Source organism: Acomys minous (assembly GCF_964271855.1).
Source record: "Acomys minous genome assembly, chromosome: 9".
NCBI lineage: Eukaryota > Metazoa > Chordata > Mammalia > Rodentia > Muridae > Acomys > Acomys minous.
Window position 1 is genome coordinate 45,614,649 of NC_140490.1, and position 13,937 is coordinate 45,628,585.

Consider the following 13,937-nt stretch of genomic DNA (forward strand, 5'->3'; position numbering starts at 1 on the left):
GCACAGAGCCCTGAGGAAGCCAGAGCTAGATCCTGTTGGAGCATCTGATGGAGACCGTGGAGACCACCCAGGAGCCACCTCAGACTTAGCCCCTAGGGTCTTTGCAGTCCAATAGCAGCCAGGCCTCAGGTCTGTGGGATGATGGTGATCGCTGCTCCCTGAACCTAGTCTGGGATGCTCTTTCTGGAAGGCAGGGTACCAGTGCAGCCAGGAAGAGGTGAGGCCGTGGGACAGTAGACAGAGGCATTGCTAGAAAAGCACATAAAGGGTATGGCAACACAGACTAGGCAGAAGTATGCAGACGGAACCCCGTGGGCAGTCCTGCATGGGTTTAGAAGAGAGGAAAACCGGAGCTCAAGAGAAAGCTTGCAAGTCTGAATGGAGGGATCCAGAGAGGGGAGACAGGCTGAGCTGAGGCATTGGCTGTGCCTAACCAAGAGATGTGTAGGCCCAGATACAGATGTTAGCGTGCATACAGGTATACAGGGTGAGGGTGCAGGGCTGAGTACCGGTGTGGATGAGTAGGTGTAGATGAAGGTGTTGTTGAGGGTGTAGGAACAGGTGTAGCTGGATGTGTATGCAAGCATAGGGGAGGGTGCAGGGGTAGATATGGGCGAATGCGTGGACAGGTAGAGATGAGGATGAGGTACAGGTAGAGATGTGGGCATGGATGCAGGTATGGGTGAGGGTCTGGGCATAGGTGGGAGGTGTAGATGGGGCTCTGGGTCTATACTTGGTCATAGGAGAGGACTGGGGACTTTTCCATTTCAATGTAGGAGTGAGGAGACGGAATGTTCCTGGCTAGGATTGAGGTCATGGTCAGCTGTGGACAAGCGTGGAGAGCTGGCAGTGTACAGGAGTCAGGCAGCTGAACCAATCTCTGGCCAACTCAAAAGTTGTGGGAACCCGCATTGTGGTGCAGGCTCTGATCCCGTCTGCCACCCTGTATGTTTCCTTATTCTAACCCAAGGCCTCTTTTCCCTTCCTGGAGTATGGCTGAGTATACAGAGGGGCTTTCCAGCCTTTTCCCACTGTTAGGTCACCAGCCCACATCACTGTTATCTGCTGGCTGCCCAGGCCAGTGTGTATACAGCCATGGGCTTTGGGCTATAGTTACAGCACCTTGGACTGCAAATTGTGGGCCATGAGCTATGGGGCTCTAGTCTGTGATCCAGATATCCTGGCTGTCAGTCAAGGGCCGCCATGGCTGAGTGCCTGTTGTCTCTCTGTGTCCCCAGCCAGCCCCCTGCCTCACCCAGCACACAGGAAGCCATTCAGGGAATGCTGTCCATGGCCAATCTGCAGGCCTCTGACTCCTGCCTGCAGACCACATGGGGCACTGGCCAGGCCAAGGGCGGCTCACTGGCAGCCCATGGTGCCAGGAAGAATGGCGGTGGCAGCAAAGGCACGGGCAAGCGCCTGCTGAAGAGGACTGCCAAGAACAGCGTGGATCTGGAGGACTATGAGGAGCAGGACCACCTGGATGCTTGCTTCAAGGACTCAGACTATGGTGAGTGTGGCCGCAGGGCAGAGATTCTGCCTGTAGGGGGCAGCACTGGTAGGAACAGGCCAAAGGAGGCCCATGAGCTACAGCCCAAACTGCAAAATCCATCTTGTGCTGGGGTATGTGGTGACACATGCCTTTAATCTCAATACTCTGGAGGCACAGACAAGGCGGATCTCTGTTCTGTGTTCTGGGCCAGCCTGGTCTACATAGTGAATTTCAAGCTAGCCAGGGCCACACAGTGAGACCTTATCTCAAACCAAACCAAACTAAACCAAACCAAACCACCACTATTTGGAAGCCTGTCATTTCATTACCTGGGTAACTACCGCCGTGGTCCATTTCAGAATCTCTTCCCTATAAGGAAACTTTGTCCTCATCCACAGTTTGTTGCTCCCCACTCTTGGCCACTTGTCATGTGCTTCAAGTCTCTGTGGATTTGTTTTGGCCATATCACCCAAATGGATCAGGTAGCATGTGACTCTTTGTGGGCCCTTGCATTCTGTGGCACATGCCAGAATTTCCTTCCTTTTCCAGGCTGAGTAGTATTCTCTCCTGTGTAGGAAGTGTTATGAAAGTCCACGCATGCACTCATCCCTGGGCCCGTGAGCTCTTCTTTTGGCTGCTATAATCATGAGTATGTACAGGTTCCTCTCGGTACCTGGACTCTCATCCCTTGGCTGTGTCTCTGGGAGGGTCCTGCTGGGCCATGAGTCACCATGTGGTTTTGGCTTTCTGAGGGCTTACCTGACAGATGTCCATGCAGCTGAATTTATCAGTGACAGGGCCTTGGGGTCACTGCCCTGACCTTGTCTGTCAGATGGAAAAGCCAAGGCCCAAGGATGCCCCTGCAGCCATACGTGAGGGTCAGAAACCAACAAGGCTCTGGCTGTCTGCTACAGGTTCAGGGGCCATGCCTCCTACCAGCAGGACCTGCCTGGCTCGGACACCAGATTTGTCACACCCCACCTCAGGAACATCCCAGCATTGTGCCAAAGGTGCTAGCCCAGGCTTCTTGTGCCCAGGGCTGACACAGGTGTAGTCCGGTGCCTTCCTGGTGGCCAGAGGCTTGGGTCTACTGATGTAGGCCGCTGTGAGGGGCTCTCCTGAGAAGGAGATCTGTCCTACCTGTGCTGCACAGATCTAGGCTCCATGATATGTGTGGTCTGCTTATATAGAGAGAGTTGGCAGCCAAATGAACTCCTGTTTCCACTTCCTTTGGGGGTGTGGAGTGCCAGGTCCTGCTGCCCCTCCTCCCCCACAGATTCCCCAGGCTTGGAGTTTTCTCAGTAGGCCTTGGGTAAAGGAAGCAGGACCTGCAGTGTAGGGGGTACTGGGGAGCCCCTGAGCCAGCGAAGCTTTTCCATGGCCGTGCAAGCCACTAGGCGGGCACCTTCTCCCGACCTGCTGGGAGGGTCTTGGGGCTTCAGAGACAGTGGAATTAGCCTGGTCCCCTCAGCTTCTCCGTCCCTACTGCAGCAGCCTCCCAGAAGGGCTGTACGCCTCAGGCTCCTGAAGCCACTGATCCCAAGTGACTAAGGGGTTTTCAGGCACAGGGCCAGCCTGGGCTTGGGCACGGCCAGCAGCCTGTGCAGACACTCTCCTGCCTCTTGCTATGGCAGATTCAGTTTCACAGCAGGTCTGAGAACCTAATGACAGGTCCATGGGCCACTGCAGCACCACTGCAACCCTGCAGCACCACTGCAACCCTCGAGCCCTGGCTACACCAATTAATTGCTCAGGGACCTGCTCTCCTATTGCCTCCTGCAGTTTACCCCTCCCTGGAGTCTGATGAAGATAACCCTGTCTTCAAGTCCCGGTCAAAGAAGAGGAAAGGCTCAGACGATGCTCCCTACAGCCCCACAGGTAGAGTTGGGCTGGGGGCCTGACATGCGGCCACTGAGGACATAGACGTGGCTCTAGACATATCTGGGGGAGATTGGTCAGCTCCCCATAAGCTCTGTGGGGCTCTGCTATGTGTCTTGGGATCTCTGAGCCTAGACCTCACTCTAGAAGCTTCTCACTTGGGGCCCCTCCTCTCCTAGGAGGGGCGCCCAGAACATGCTGGGTGGACGGGATCAGGCAGCCCCCCTTTGAAGGTCCCCTGCCTGGGTAACTATTGCCACGGTCCATTTCAGAATCTCTTCCCTATAAGGAAACTGTCCCCACCCACAGTTTGTCCCTCCCCAGCCCTGGCCACTTGCCATGTGCTTCAGGTCTCTGTGGATTTGTTTTGTCCAGTTTTCTGGGCCTCCCATATCACCTCACAGTGTGGCACCACCTTGGGGAGAAGGGATGTGATATGGCTTCCCATCTGGAAAGGTAGATGCTCATGGTCCCCCAGATTCAGAGATGGTCTGGGCTGAATGGGCCACCACTTCTGGTGCTGATTGGTTGGCCTTCCCTGTGTCTCCCACAGCCAGGGTCGGCCCATCGGTGCCAAGGCAAGACAGGCCTGTGCGTGAGGGGACCAGAGTGGCCTCCATCGAGACTGGGCTGGCAGCTGCTGCAGCCAAGCTGTCCCAGCAGGTGAGGAGACTGAAGGGTTCTTGCAGGAGTACGTCTCTATTGTGTGACGTTAGGCTAACCTCCAGACACCTCAGCCACTGTCCCTGTGTGGAGACTGCCAGGGATAGAGTCTGTTAGGAGTAGCTTCAAATACTGAGAAGGTACAAGGGGGGCAGGTGCACAGCCCATGCCCCTTACCCTAGGGGCACCTCTCACTAACATGGTTGCTCTCTGGTACCCAGGATACCCTTGTTAAATGCCTCTAGGGACTGCTCCCATTCCCAAGGGTCCTGGCACTTTTAAGTGGTACAGGCCCGGCTTTCTGCCTTGGGCTTGGTGGGAGAGACTCAGCCACTGCTCTCTATGCTTCCTACCCAGTAGAGATCTGAGCCCCTAGAAGCCTGCATCTGGGTGGAGGCTGAGCTGGCTGTGCCCCACTCTGATGGTACCTGGGGCAGCTGATGGGTAGCACAACTCTGCACTTTGTTCTTAGGAGGAGCAGAAAAACAGGAAGAAGAAGAACACCAAAAGGAAGCCGACTCCTAACACTGCCTCCCCCTCCATCTCCACCTCCACCTCCACCTCCGCCTCTACGGGTACCACCTCGGCCTCCACCACCCCGGCCTCCACCACCCCAGCCTCTACCACCCCAGCCTCTACCACCCCAGCCTCCACCAGCACAGCCAGCAGCCAAGCATCACAGGAGGGCAGCTCACCTGAGCCCCCACCTGAATCACACAGCAGTAGCCTGGCTGACCATGAATATACAGCAGCCGGCACGTTCGCAGGGGCCCAGGCTGGCCGTGCCTCCCAGCCCATGGCCCCTGGAGTCTTTCTCACACAGAGGCGGCCTTCTGCATCATCCCCCAACAACACTGCTGCCAAAGGTACCCCTTCTGCCCTGTCTGCCCCCGCCCTTAGGAAGCACACTGCAAGGGGCGTTCTGGCCCCAGGGCGGCAGGTGCTGGGCATCTGAGACAGTTATGTTTCGTGAATCTGCATGGTCCCCACCCTTCACATGAATGTCCACGCTGGTCTGCCTAGTCATGTGAAAGACACAGGCTAAAATCAGGAGATAAGGCCTGATTAGGCCTCATCAGTATCAAACTTGAGGACTAGTCCTCAGCGCAGTGCTCTGGCTCAGGCACGTGGTTAGCTGTTTGCTAAGGTGAAGCTGGGTGTGAGATGAGCCAAGCTGGTGGATTAAGCCCCTCTGTGGGTTAGAATGTCATACCAGTCAGGCCCCGTGGAAACCCTGTGCCCTCCCTTAGCCCACCTAGTTACACTGCAGCCTGGGCCTGGTGGCCAAGGTTTGGTGGCATGGTTACTTATGGTGGCCGCCTGAGATGACCTTGTTGCCTCGGGGATGGGGGGCAGTGTTGGGGTGGCAGGGTGGTCTCATATCTTATCCATGCCATCCTGAACTAAGTCCATCATGGCCCCTGCCCCTCTGAGCACTTTGGGTCCCTGGGGGACTTCTGAGTCCAGGGCTCAGCCTGGCTGGCTGGCTTTACAGAGGTGGGTGGGGAGGAAGTAGAGGGCCCGTGGTACCCTCCCCTCCTGCAGCTGCCACTTTTGATATTTTTCTTTAAAAAAAAAAAAAAATCTCTCCCTGCCTCTATAGGAAAACGTACAAAAAAGGGCATGGCCACCGCCAAGCAAAGGCTTGGAAAGATCTTGAAGATCCATCGGAATGGGAAACTGCTCCTCTAAGGCTTGGAAAGCCAGGATCCTTCTGCTCTGCTCAGGACCCCCGGAGCCCCGCTACATCAGTCCCTTCCAGGAGGGTGGCCATGCCGCCTGGCCCAGGGAGGGCCTTGCCTCCTCCCGGCCACCTCTCCCCAACACGCGCATCTGTCCCTTGAGCAGGTGGAGTGAGCGGAGCATGGCCGTCCCTTGTTGTGAACATGGACATCCTTTCTCAAGTTGCTTAGAGTGACCGGAAAGTGGCCCTGCCGGCTTACGGACCATTCTGGTTTCAGGACAGCCTCCAGGCACCCCCACCGGAGCCGGGTGACCTCTATGGCTCTGCTTGGGAGCATGAGGCCTTCCAGGAAGGTGCAGTGAGCCACGCTCACCAGCCCGAGTCCGAGCTGGCCCCAGGCTGGCAGCCTCCAAAGGCGTAAAACAAGGCGAAGGACACAGAGTAGGAGAGGAGCTGTGGGGTATTGAATGTCCCCCTCTTCCTCTTCCTGAGCGAGTCTTACAGCACTTGACCAGTGAGGACAGGTTACCCCAGCTCCCTGGCTGGCAGGTAGCAGGCCAGATGGTGGGTGTCACACCCCAAATGCCTGGGGACAGTTGGAGTTGTCAGGACCCACAGTTAGGTTGGTGTGTTAGTGGGTGGAGGAGCCATGGTGGGGGGTCACAGGGGAAGGGTGACAGCTCAACCACGTCTTAGGGTCCGGGGGACCCAGGCTAAGCCACGTGGAGGGGCCCCACTCTGGAACAGCACTTCTAGGCCAAGGCACCCTGCCCCGAGTGGGCAGACAGGTGAGCAGGGCCACAGGGCTGGAGCCAGCACGGCAGCGCTTGTCTGAGCCCCTGGGTGGCTTTGTGAGCACTGGGCCATCTCAGGTGGCATGTCCACCCATTGACATGGAGGGGCTGGGTTTGTTTCTCAGGCAATCCTGTATTTTCATTTTAGATGTATTTCTGGAAGCATATTTTTCATAGAATGTAGCGTGTAAATAGCTTTTTAAATGACTTCTTTTTTACAAGAGCAAAAGTATCTCTAGGAATTTCTTTCTATAGAGTCCTTCATTAACCTTTATACGAGTTTTTGCTCCCCCACCCCACCCCTTCTCTGATGGACGGTCGGGTTCTGACCCCCACCCTCCACACCCCTCCCAGACCCCACCTCTTTTTCTTTCCTTTCCTTTCGTTACTCTTCTTATTTCCCTCTTAGGAACTAAGGTATTGCCTGAAAAACAACGGCGTCTGCGCGGCCTTACACTCTGTCTTTCAGAGCGGATAGTACACAGATCCCTCCCACAGCCCTGAAGCCGCGTCTCCAGTCTCACACCAGCTCTTCGCTCTCCTTCTTTATGACGAGGGTCGGGGATGCAGTTATTTTACTAGCACCTTGTGAAGTATTTGTGTTTCGTGATGCTGTAATTTATTAATGTTTGTAGCTTTTTATATTTGTACATTTCTTATGAGGTTCGTTTCTACACCCGTTACCTGGATGTGTTTGTCCATGAGGAGATGCAGTTTGGCGGAGGCCTTATCCACTCCCACTTGACCTGTTTGGAGGGGCGCCGTCCCCAGGGCCCGGGGCTGGGAGAGGGGCATCTTGCGGGCCCCAGGCTTACTCAGAACTGGTGTTTTTTAAAGTTTCCTTGACCCTGTCCTTGTGAACATTTCTATAATCTTAACCCGGGCATCAAGCTGTTCTCTCTCCTTCTCTCTTTTTAATTTTATTATTATTTTGGCGACATGTACATTTCTAACAAAGTTTATCGTGGCTATTAAAGTGTTCTATTTCCCAGTTCATATTACTCTTGTATCGAGTCCATGAGGTCTAAGGCAACTTAGACCAAAGTTTTAAAAAAGTAAAAATATTTCAGGTTTTGTACAGAACCATGTTTTTGTCGTACTTACCTCCTTCACCACTCTTCTCTTGCCTGTGGGGCACCTGAAGACGGAACCAGCTGTGTGAGGCTTACCTGACTCCGGCGGGCTCTGGCCGGGCGAACCCTTGGGTGGGTGCGTCTTTTAGCCCCCATTGATGTTTGAAGCAAGCCAACAGAAGCTGCCCTGCCCATGACATTCACTGAAATGACAGAGTGTCCATTGAGATGATGTGACCGTGCCATAGGCAAGGCTAAGGGATGAGTACCAGTTCTCTTTGGGGAGGAAGCTGATGACAGCTGGTGAACAGCCACAACCTGCTAGCAGGACCGTGTGCTCTCCGAGCCCCACATGCACCTGGGTGTCACCCAGTGACAGTGACTAGAGCTGAACATGGGGGTGGGCTTGCAACTTCTAGATAAGGAACTTGAGACCAGTGTATAGCCAAGGCCATCCGGATATAAGGAGCCAGCACGAGACCTCTGCCAGCAGCACCCTAAGCAAGCCTTGAAGCAGATATCCTGGCGTGGATATGAGCTGGTTGGTGTTACTCCTTGTGCCTATTGACATGCAACGCATCACATGGCCTTGGGTGAGCCCCTTTAAGCCTTGTGTTCTCTGGTGCTCAGAAGAGAGGCTCCAACCCCGACCTGTGTGACTGAGTCCTTGATGGTGGTTGGGGAGGGGGGAGGTAGGGGGCTACCAGCTACATAGCCTCTTCCATGGGGATGGGTCCCAGTGTTGCCACTAGGTGGCGCCTTGGGCCCATGCTGAGCTCCAGGCTTCAGGCACCTGGGTTGTATACCCTTTCACACCCTACCTTAATGAACCATGGGGTGGTCTGATGACAACCCTCCCTTCCCCCTTGTGCCACCTGCTGAGATGGTCCCCACCCTATCCCTATTCCCCCCCCCCCCATGCAACAACACCCCAAGTCTGACATCTGGGCCTCTCACCACCCTCAGCCTTGTCAGGCTTGGAGCCCAGGGTTCCTGCAGCAGGGCTGGTTGGTCAGTCCACCTCCTTTCCGAGGTGGTTGTGAGGGCCGTCAGGGAGCTGAGGATCCTGGGCACGGGAAGAGCTTCCCAAGGACACCCAGCATTTCCCAGGGCCAAGCTCCAATCTGTGCTGCCTTCCAGCCAGCATGTGCCATGAGGAGAACTTTTGCTGTGTGCTAGGTGGCCTGTATGTATGTGAGCAAAGAGCTCAGGAAGCAGCCAGCAGGCACAGCCCCTCCTCCGCTTCTGCACCACCGCTGGCTTTTGTGAGCCTCCAGGAAGAGGCCCCAGTACTGCCCAACTGGAGAAGACACTTTCCCAGTCAGCCAGACCTCAGGCTGCCCAGACTGCCGCTGAGCAGGCCCCAGGGAGCCTACACTGAGTTGGCCCCAGTAAGCAGAGGGATCTTAAGTGAACCCAAGGCAAAGGCTTCTTCCAGCCCTGTTTAGGGCATGGCCATCTTCACTATGCATGGCACGGAGCCCAGCAACATGGTGACTCTGCCTAGCCCTGTGTGTTCTGGTTGTTTAGATCCTTTGTTCCCCTGGTCCCGAACCTGCAGTTGGCAGAAGAGGATGTAATTGGGAGCCCCTGGGGGGGGGCAGTGCTCAGAATGAACACCAGGGGGCAGGGCAAGGCTGGGAACAGGCCAGGGACCAGAGGTTACTTCTCCTTCTAGGGTGCAAAACAAAGTTATAAGCATGCGCTAGGAAGGAGACAAGAAAAATCACAGTGATGCAGCGCAAGTGGCATTGTCATCTCTTACACACATGACATTAGGTGACACATCACCCTCTGGAAAAAAAGTCTCGCAAGAGTGTTCTACTGATGGGGAAACTAAGGCACGGTGTCTCACAGGTGGTAGAGCAGTAATCAGTCTTATGACTTGGAACCGAGCCTCTTGAGAGACCTTCTCCTGCAGACAGCAGCCAGGTGGGTAGCTCTCAAGGGTTTCCTGAGGCCTAGGCCTCTGCAAGGGTCTCAGCCACCATCACTCCCTCCCCCACTGGGTCCTTTTCTGTCCCCCAGACTAACCTGGGTCTACAGCCACCCTAGACTGCTTTGCCCTAAATAAGGGTTCCACTTTGCAGATGGGGGCACTTAGGCAGGGCGGGGTTAGGATACAGAAAACTGAGCACTGCTACAGTAGCAGAGGAAGAGGTGTACTGTCAAATGTTCCTAGCCCTCTTGGATGGTGCCTCAGGAACTTGGAGTAAGTCATAGGGTACCAAGACTGCAGGCCACAGCTTTCCTAAGTGGCCCTGTAGCCGGTATGGTCACATTTACGATGTGTCTGCTGTGTGCTGGGCATGGCCCCCTCCCCCACCTTATTGTGACTTATTTTGCTCCTAAGCCCAAGCCCATGGAAGGGGCAGTTGGGTACACGCCAGGCTGTCTGGACAAGAAGGCATTCTGAGGAGGTGGCCTGAGCAAACAGAGTGCTGAGACGCTTAAGAGAGCTGGCTGGGCAGCGGGAACGGACTATGCAAAGGCCCTGGGGCAGGATCAAGTTTGTTGAGGAGAAGCTGGGAGGCAGTGACGATGGAAAGAGGAGGTTGGGCCCCTCCCCACCCCCCATCTTCTCCAGGCCTTAGCAAGCTCTCTCCCGCTCTGGCTGTGCAGGCTCAGCTCTGTCATCTGCAGAGTGGAGAGAATGGTCCTGTCTTCCCTCAGAGGTCCTTTAGGCTAATTCTTCCCCTACACACCTGTCCAGAGGACCTGGGTTCCGTTGCCCTCTCCTGGCCTTTTCTCTCATTGCTTTCTTGTTGAAAGAGCATCTCCAGATGGAAGAGGAGGGAAGCAGTGTTCTCCCTCTTGTGGCCGGGCCTGCCCCAAAAGTTCTGTAGTGAACTTGCTACTTCTGCCATGCCAGGCAACCTTGAACCTCTGTGGCTGGAGCCTCCTCGAGTGTTCTGACTCAATGCTTAGTTAAAGGGTGCTCCCCTGGTCTTGGCGTCCTTATAATCTAGACTTTGTCACATTTTGCAATTCACACTGTGTGTGTGTGTGTGTGTGTGTGTGTGTGTGTGTGTGTGTGCGCGCGCGCGCGTGTGTATGTCCAGACTAGCATGGCCATAGGCCCTATTGAGAGGTAGAGGTTGGAGATGTTGGGCAGTGTGGCCCACTGTGGAGGGAGGGAAGGCTGTGTGAGGCGACCTGGCTGAGCTGTTTGCAGCCCAGATGGTGTCCTCACTCTTGAGCCGCCCACCGCCCAGTCCGAGTCCAGCCGCCTCCTCCTCCTCCTCCTCCTCCAAACACCCTCAGGGGGATGCCACCTCGGTAGAAAAATGATGCAGTTCCATTAACATCTGACATGGATTTGCTGGCCCCAAACAGACGAGTGCGGTGTAAACACCCGGCGCTGGGCCCTAGCCCGGCCTCTGTATGATCCCAGTAATTAATTGTTCTCTGTTGGCTAGGCCACACTGGGCCCCTCGGTGCAGCCTGAGGAGTTTCCAAATCGGAATCTGGCTCTGCCCCTGTGTATGGTATTTTCCAAACAGCGGATGTCCTAGGGGTGGCAGGAAGAAGCAGAAAGAGGGGATGAATCTCACTTCCGGTACTGATGTTAGGATGCGGCCCTTCGTTGCCTTCCCATGGGCCTTACTTTCCTCTTTATAAAATGGGGCAATAGTACCATTCTCCCAATATGGCTGAACTTGAGCCAACCAAGAGCCCCATTTTGTGGGGCTAGCCTTGAATAGGAGAGAACATGCTGGATGTCACAAAGGACATGGGAAACACAGTCATATTGGTTGTTTAATAAGCACACAGGCTTCCTAGATATGGTTTCAACTATCTTTTCCGTTTTTCTTTTTGCCATAGAGGAACATTTTTCCCCCTGTGCATTGTTCAATAACAACAGACCAATATTGTCTCTTTTTATGTGTGTCACAGCGAACTTTTTTTTTCTTTTGAGACAGGGTCGCTTATAATCCAAGCTGGCCTCAAATTCTCTGTAGCTGAGGATGTCCTTGACCTTTCTGAATCTATCTCCTGAGTGCTGGGTTTCCAGGCATGCACCACCACACTGTTTTTTATGTGATTCTGGGGATTGAACACAGGGTTTTGTGCAAGACGGGCAAACACCCTCCCAACATCCAGGAACTCTTAGACAAACATTCAGAGTCCCCTGGGCAGCGGGATCAGCTCCAGGCGCAGCTGGCCCTAGAAGGGGGAGCTTCAGTGTTTCCTTCCTCCTTTAGCAGTTTTTCTAGGGTCCTTCAGGATCTGCCAGCTCTGACCACTTGGGAAGAGTTCCCATGGGCTGTGACCCCGCGGGGATAACCATATTCCTCTCAGGCGCCACCAGGATTACATTGATAAACTACGTCGGCTCCATGCCAGCTCCTGGAAGGGCCACACAGGGTCGCCTGGATCTTTATCACTGGTCAGAAGACCATCCATTTTGCCTTTGAGTTGGGTTGCTGTAAGCCACCTTGCTCTGCCTCCTGGACACAATGCAGTTCATGACTGAGGGCCGGCGTGCCCCACAACATGTGTGTGTCATTCCAGTATCACAAGGAACCTGGATTCCCAGTGGGTGGCTTGCTCTTGCAATGGGATTTTTTTATCACTGCCTGGGTTCTGGGTTAGGGTTGTCCAGGGCAGAGCCCTGCCAGGGCAGGTGGGTAGCTCCAGTTCAAAGGGAGCAGCAAGGGCTGGGGGCACATGCAGGTGACAGTTCTGGGTTTTATTCTGTTGTCTTTTCACTCTGGGCTTGCTTGTTTATTTTTGTCCTAAACTCTGTATTATTTGGTTGTTTCATGGTGTGTGATGATGTGTCTCTAGCCCATCTGCAGATCTGTGAGACAATTCTGCCCAGGGTCTCAGTCTTCATCCTGCTGGCTCACAGGGGAGAGGCCCTGTACACCTCCCAGAGGCCACACCCCTGGCAAGGCCCTGGCCTGTCTGTGTCTCACTGCCTTGTCACCCGATGTTCAAACTTGAAACCTGTCTCTTCTGGTCACCTCCCAGCTCAACCTGTCAACAGGATCCTGACATTCTGTCCCCTACCTTCTCAAGTCCCACGGCCAAGCATCCTTGGGATGATCAAACAAGCCCTCTCCAGGGCTCAGGTAGCCCCAGAGACAGTCTGCATACTTGACATTGTACCCAACAGTTTGGGACCATGGTGGGACACAGGTCTACTAGTTTATGGAAGTCTGCATGAACAAATTGCTGGAGGAGACGGAGTAGGACAGTATGGTTTTTAGAAGAGGGTCTTTCAAAGAGAAATGGCCTGACACAAGGAAGAAGGAGGGTCCAAGTAAGACACAATGGTAGATAGTCAGGGGAGAAGTGGGGACATGGGGCGACAGGGGACAGGCGTGACAGCCAGCATGAGTAACGACAGGAGTTTGGAGTAGGCTGAGCTTGAGCCAGGCCAGCCAGATTAAGACTGACAGCATCCGGGTGGGCCTGCTGGGGTCTGGGGTTATCACCGTTTCCTCCTGTGAGGGCTGGGTGATTCATGGGCTTTGGGCACTTGACAGGTGGTCTGGGGCCTGGCTGGGAGGCAGCTCAAGCTGCTTGCACCTTTGGTGGGCAAGCTAGGGCCTCCCAGAAGCCCAGAAGGCAGAGGCCAGCCTGGAATTGCCAGAACACCATGCCTCACAAAAGCAGTCTCTGGTCTCCGTTCCATACTCAGGCCAAGGTGTCACTCATGACTTTCTGGATACTTGGCTTCACCCTGAACTTGGCTTGGCTTAGTGAGGTACAAGTCGCCTTTCTAGGCAGCCCAGAGTGAGACGTGTAAACCAATGCCACAAAGAGCTCTGGTTCTGTCAGCTTCTGTCCCTAGTACCTACCCCTTTGGTCATACAGGGGTCAACAACGACATGAGTCTAACTCATTGCCCATCCCGTGTAAAAGCAGCCATGTCGGGGCCTGTGGGAGAGTCATAGCTCCTCCAAATGGGGAGCCCATGGGAGCCCAGGTGCTGGGTGCAGTAAGTCGAGCAGGATGAAGCACATGGCTCTTGAGCGAGACTCACCTCTGAAAGCAGAAGTGAGAGTGGATACCAAGAACTGAGGACGTGCCGGGCGTGGTGGCGCACGCCTTTAATCCCAGCACTTGGGAGGCAGAGGCTGGTGGACCACTGTGAGTTCGAGGCCAGCCTGCTCTACAAAGTGAGTCCAGGACAGCCAAGGCTAACACAGAGAGATCATGTCTTGAAAAACAAAACAAAACAAAACAAAAAAAGAACTGAGGGGCAAGGCCCGGCCATGGAGAAGATAAGATGGATCTGAGAAGTTCTCTGAGCAACATCCTAGCAAAGGTGCTGAGCTAAGAGAAGCTGATTGCTTGGAGAGCGACGTCCACCCTTCACAGCAGGGGCCATCAGTCCAAGT

At 54.6% G+C, this 13,937-nt stretch overlaps 1 protein-coding gene across 2 annotated transcripts in view; it reads left to right on the forward strand.

Annotated features, from left to right (window-relative positions):
• The window catches only part of PHF2 (PHD finger protein 2), a 69,774-nt gene extending 62,180 nt beyond the window's left edge, over positions 1-7,594 (forward strand). The window contains exons 18-22 of one of the 2 annotated variants that reach the window (XM_084795071.1): positions 1,239-1,510; positions 3,275-3,370; positions 3,924-4,033; positions 4,506-4,608; positions 5,637-7,594. In XM_084795071.1, coding sequence (XP_084651197.1) covers positions 1,239-1,510; positions 3,275-3,370; positions 3,924-4,033; positions 4,506-4,608; positions 5,637-5,725 — 670 coding nt within the window. In that variant the 3' untranslated portion in view covers positions 5,726-7,594. Of the gene's footprint in view, positions 1-1,238; positions 1,511-3,274; positions 3,371-3,923; positions 4,034-4,505; positions 4,900-5,636 lie in introns of both variants that reach the window. The other variant, XM_084795070.1, reaches the window with a different exon arrangement.
• The last annotated feature ends 6,343 nt before the right edge of the window (positions 7,595-13,937 follow it).